Source organism: Panthera pardus, unplaced genomic scaffold (assembly GCF_024362965.1).
Source record: "Panthera pardus isolate Hobbes unplaced genomic scaffold, ASM2436296v1 HiC_scaffold_333, whole genome shotgun sequence".
Taxonomy (NCBI): domain Eukaryota; kingdom Metazoa; phylum Chordata; class Mammalia; order Carnivora; family Felidae; genus Panthera; species Panthera pardus.
In genome coordinates this window covers 705,218-710,781 of record NW_026526914.1, presented here as the reverse complement: position 1 = coordinate 710,781, position 5,564 = coordinate 705,218, and the positions used below count along the sequence as shown (strand labels likewise).

Below are 5,564 nucleotides of genomic sequence, written 5' to 3'. Positions count from 1 at the left end.
ATTACCATCAGGACTCAGGAGGGAAGGGACTGCACTCTTGTATTCTGGCACCTGACCGTCCCACATAAGCACCTCATTCACACAGACCGCTGTGTCTCTCCTTGTCTCTCCAGTGGCCTAACCACCCACTCCTGCACACACAGAGACACACGGCTACGCAATCGCACGAACATATGCACGCTCACACTGCCGGCACCACCACGGATCTCAGGCCCAGTTTGCCACAGACGCCCACACACACTCGCACGAACTCACGCTGGATCTCTGCCCTCGTGCGTACTCTCTCCATGAATTCCCACTCATAAGCCTCGCTGCTGCCCACAACCCACACCTGCCCCTCCCCCTCACACATCTCCCATCCTGAGCCACTGTCTGAGGACAGGGCTCGGGGTCAAAGGAGCCCCGGGTGTGGGAGGCAGCAGCAAGGTATACTGCCATCGACTATGAGAAGGCTGCCTGCTCCTGAGTTGTCCGGGGACATGTGGTCTTAGCTCTGATCCTGACTGGAGGCTTTGCTGACTGGATTCTATCTCACCAAGGACACAACACCCCTCTGGGAGCAAGGGTCCTGGATGAAAACCCCCCGAGTCCTGGCCACACTGTACCACGACCCAATGGACCAATTTGGTCCCACTGTGCAATCCCCTTCCCTGCCTTTCGGCTCTGGCCTATACAATAAATCTCCAAATAACAGGTCTGTCTCTTCCTCCTCCTCCTTCCAGGCTCTTCCTGCCCAAGAAGGCAGGCCTCTGTGCACATGGCAACACCGGCCCCACCCCAGTACTGCACCTCTCCTGCACACACAGAATCACCCGGGCAGCGGCTAGGACAGTCACACTCAGGTCCCGTTCTCGTCGAGCCTCCTTGCGTCCCCCATAAACACACACAAACACATACACAAAAACAGAAGGGTTTTTAGCTTCCTGTATGTGTCCACATAAACATCGTGGAACCTCTTCAAGGCTGCCACACGTTATCTCTTCCTCAATTCTCTCCGGCGCACGTAGAAGACAGGAGACTCATCCACCCATCTCTTCCAGCACTGGTGGCGTCCTCCATTGTTTCTGCATGGGCAAAGATAGAAGCTCTGCGCCATTCACGCCCACACAGATGCAGAGCCCCTGACGCATGTGGGCACACGCAGACACATTTGCGTACACGCGCACACACGCACCCCCACGCAACAGACACCAAGAATGATACGGGATATTTGCAGATACATCCCAGATGGTGTCACTCTTGTGCCTCGCCCTTTTGCGATCCCCCTTGCTTTCTCACCCAGGGATTCATTTCCAGCCCCCAATGGCCTTGGACCAGTTCTAAGAATGGCTGTCGGGTTGCGGGAGGACATGGCGTGGTGGGGCACATGGAAGGAAGTGCGAGATTCTCACCACAGTGGCGCCTGGGGACACGGCAGCTCCTGACCCAAAGACTGGCAGGCAAATCCAGACTGAAGGAGCAGGGGGAAGCCCGGGACAGGGCGGACATCCACGGGGAGCATTTGTGGTGAAGCACTGCTCCTCCCCAGTTGCTCTCCAAAGCCCCAGCCCACAGCACAACTGCATTTGGTTTGCAGGCTTCGACCCTCTGTGTGTTTGCAGCTGAGTCTCTGCAGGTCCCCTGTCATCCTCCCACCCTCTCCCCATGCTACCTGTGTCCCTGTGTCGGCGGACCTTCCATTTCCAAGCCAATGTGTGGCCCACGTTCCCTTGCCCATACAACACGCAGGTCAACACACCGCATACTGGGGTCCTCACCGACACGTGAGCACGTCAGATCACTGTCTTCTGGTCCCTTCCTCCCTCAGGTAGTACTGCAGGGGATTGGGCCACAGGTCCTCGATGATGATCTGGAAGAGGACACAGGCCGGCGCCACATTGGGCATAGCCCACTCTCCTCTCTGGCCGGGGGCCACCCACATCCCCACTGCTGACGAAGGCCTCAGGGGCCCCACCTCGGCAATCCTGTTCGCCCCTGGGCAGCTGTGCTCACACAGCCAGTTGAACAAGTTAAGGCTGGTGGGGTCATGCCTGCGACTGGGAGCTCCACGTTCATAATCCCAGAACCACTGGACTGGAGTGGAACGCGATATCCTGTAGCCTGCAGGAAGAGAGGATTTGAGGAGCAAGCTGATGGCCTCCTCCCCACCCACCTGCCCCTCCCCCTCCCCCTCCCTCCTGCCCCTGATTCATGCTCCTCATCCCCCTGCCCCGCACCATCATGGGACCCACACCCTACCAGCAAAGCTCAGCTGATACTCCTTAATGATCACTGGGTTCCGGAAGTACGGGTTGGCCCCAAAGAAAAACATCACTCTGCAGCGGTACTTGGGATGGCCCACTTCTTCCACCTGCCGTGAGCAATGGGACAGGAGGGGGCAAGTGTCCTCCCTCGGGGTCCTGAGCTACTTGCCTGGCTGTGAGGGTGAGCACCTTTGCCTCACCTTCTCCTGCCCAAATCCCACAGCCGACGGGACGGCCCCCAGCCACAGCCTCCCCGGTCTCACCTCCAAGTCGACCACGTAGCTGAGCACGTCTTTGTCCTGGGCACCGATCATGGCCGACAACTGGGGGTGATTCAGAATCTGTGCTGTGTCAAGGAGCTGTGCCTTCAGATGCTGTGGAAACAGACACAGCCCCCCTCCAACCCTCCCAGGCTAAGAGCAAGGGACTAGATCACGGCATGTGCAGAAAGACCAGGAAACACTAGTCCCCACACTCCTCAGCCTCTGCAGATGCATCAGACCCCATCGACACTGGGCAGTCCGTTGGCTTCCTGTACCTGCCACGCTGTCTGCACACAGCAGGGAGAGACTCCACTGCCTGCACGCCTCACAGTTCCTTCCTATATCTGACCTGTGTGGGCTGCCAGCAGCCCATCATAGCTTGTGATGTCGGCATGTGCTCTGACCCCTCCTCACGGCTGGGTTTCTTGGCATATTCCCGTGAAGACCTATGTTGTCACCAGCCTCCTGAGTCCAGATGGAATAACATGGCTTACAGGAACCCGACTGCACACTTACGCTGCAAGCAGAGGGTGTGGGAGGGAGAAAGAGATCGAGAAGCACGGACGAGGAGGGCCGAGGAGGGAAAAGGATTAGACACAGTGACACAGCCAGTCCGGAGAGAAAGACATGGGTGGGACCGAGCCGGAGCCTGAGGACAGAGAGGGAAGCAGGGGTGGAGATACCAGGAGAGAATCCTCTGTGTGTGTGTGTGTGTGTGTGTGTGTGTGTGTGTGTCATGTGTCAGGGTCTGGGGAGGCAGCTTGTACCCCATTCGGAGTGGGTCTCAGTCGTCCTACTGTCTGGCAAAGGGGCGTGGCGTGGTTCCACTAAAGGTCATGAGTGTGTGTCTGAAATGCTCTCTTTTGAAGGAACTGCTAGGAAACGTGCACAGCCTGTGAATGTGAAGGTGGGTGTGCGGCCTGCGTAACTCTCCCATTTTGCAGCGAAATGTTTCCTTGCCTTATCTGCTCTGAGTGAAGGCTGCTTTGTGCTACCCTAGCTCTGGTAGCATGGGGACACATGGCTCGTGTCTGCAAGTAATATTTGAGACCAGCCTGCAGGCCAACGTTGGCGGAGACCTAGAGGAAACAGACCCAGTCACCAAGTCCCCCCATCCCCAACAACCGCCCCTGTCCAAGGCCTTACACTGGATCCCAGACCACACCAACCCAGGGCCAGGGACCATTCCCCAGCTCTCCTCTCTGGGGGCCATCGCCCTGAGGCACCCTGCTCTCAGTGCCCAGCCCTCCTGCACAACAGCCCCCGCCATCACCCACCAGCACAAGGAAGGATACCGCCTGGGCCCAGAAGCCAGGGATGTGCTTGATGATGGCCCTTCTGTGATCCAGGTAAGAAATCTGCCTCCGAAGAATCCTGCGCTTCAGCCGCCATAAGGCCCTGGAATCCTGGGCATTCCCAGCGCTGATCTCCAGCTGAAGACGCTCCAGTGCTGCCAGCGGGTCCTGGGCTGAGGCAGGACGCAGCGCTGGCTCTTGCTGCTGCAGCGGCTGTGAGAGCTGGGGCCCCTCCTCCGCCTCTGCATCTGCCTCGCGCTTCTCCTCTTGCTCCTGAAACTCCTCCTGCTGCTGTCTCTCAACTTCCACCTCCTCCTCCTCCTCGTGCATGTCCTCTGCTTCTGGCTTGGCTTCCTCAGAATTCTCCTCTCCAGCCACCTCATCCTTGGTCGCCTCGCCGTCCTCTTCCTCCTCCCCGATCACCACCTCAGCCGCCACCATTCCGTCATCCAATATCAGCACCAATTCCTCCGCTGGGCTTGCCACCTGTATCTCACACCCGGCCTGGGTTTCCTGCACAGGATGGGCGCTTGCCGCCCCTGAACCTGGGGACTGCGGCCAGCCCACGCCCTCCAGCGCCCCTGCATTCCCGCGGGGCCGGGACTCTCCACCTTTCGCATCCGGGACGATCAGGGCCCAGGGTCGGCGGGAATCTCCGCTTTGTCCGGACCGCGACACGCTGGCCATGACGCTCGGCCCCGGCCCCAGTGTAGCTAGGGCAGCCTCAGGACAAGGACAGGAAACGGCAGCAGGTGGGGGGAGCCTTGGCCGCAAGACCATTAGCTCCCTGAAGCCTCCCGCCGCAGCCCGCCAAAGTTGAGCGCAGGCGCACAGGCTCTGGGATTTGAGGACTCCGCATTGGCTGTGGCTGCTGTGGAGGAGGGGCCGAGACAGAGGCAGTGAAGAGTGTGCGCATGCGGCCTGGGGGCGAAGTGGTTCCAGGGCAGGTCAGGCCAGCTGGCCAGGTTCGGGGAGCAATCAGTTGCAAGACAGCAAGACAGGGTGCTGGCCGCCAGCAAGCGCGCGCCAATGGCCGGTCCAGGCTCTGGAGCGAGTGCCAAGGTGCCAGCGTGGCCCCCGTTTGCCGCATGTCCTCTTCAGCGCTGTCACCTTCCAGCCTTCACTTGCGAGGTCCCCGGTATCGCGCAGTCTGTGGTCGCTTGTACACCCTTTCCCCAGAGGCCTCACTACGGGCACCAGAGCATTCAGCACAGGATCGTCCACGCCGTGAGCCACTCCCTGCTCCGTGCCTTGCCCCTTCTTCATGAAGCTGGGGCAAAGCCTGGAGAAGTCCTTAGTGTCACGCCTACCGGGGCCACATGGCCGTCCCCACGGTATCTCCTCGTTGGCCGTCAGGCTGAGGGCGGCGGTAAGGTGGGTGCCCACCCAGAACCAGTGACACCCACCCTAGACCCACCCCACCGCCATGTCCTTGCAAGAACACAGCTCAGTAGACCTCACTGCACTGCAATGCAGAGCAAAGAACAACCCCCAGAGCACCATCTGCCACTGGTGCCCTACTGATCTCCGTACAGAGCGCCAGGGAGATGGGGTAGTAGGATTTAGCAGCTTGCTCCGGTCCTGAAATCTAACCTTCCACTAAAAGGAGGACGACTCCAACCACGCAGGGCACGTAGGGGCCCTTCACCGAGAATTGCAGACTTGTCTGTGTCTGTCTCTGAGAAAGCCCCGTGCCTGCTTTCACTAGTACACACGAAAGCAGACGAGTTCCCTTCCCATTTCCCAGGCACCAACAAGAATTC

At 59.3% G+C, this 5,564-nt stretch overlaps 1 protein-coding gene across 1 annotated transcript; it reads right to left on the bottom strand.

Moving 5' to 3' along the window:
- Window positions 1–1,777: 1,777 nt before the first annotated feature.
- Window positions 1,778–4,488, bottom strand: LOC128774578 (testis-specific Y-encoded protein 1-like). The gene is made up of 5 exons (XM_053893644.1): window positions 3,802–4,488; window positions 2,507–2,584; window positions 2,239–2,350; window positions 1,955–2,100; window positions 1,778–1,849 (listed from the first exon to the last, which is right to left on the bottom strand). Exons 1-5 carry the CDS (start codon window positions 4,486–4,488, stop codon window positions 1,778–1,780), a joined length of 1,095 nt encoding a protein of 364 aa, XP_053749619.1.
- Between the last annotated feature and the right edge of the window lie 1,076 nt (window positions 4,489–5,564).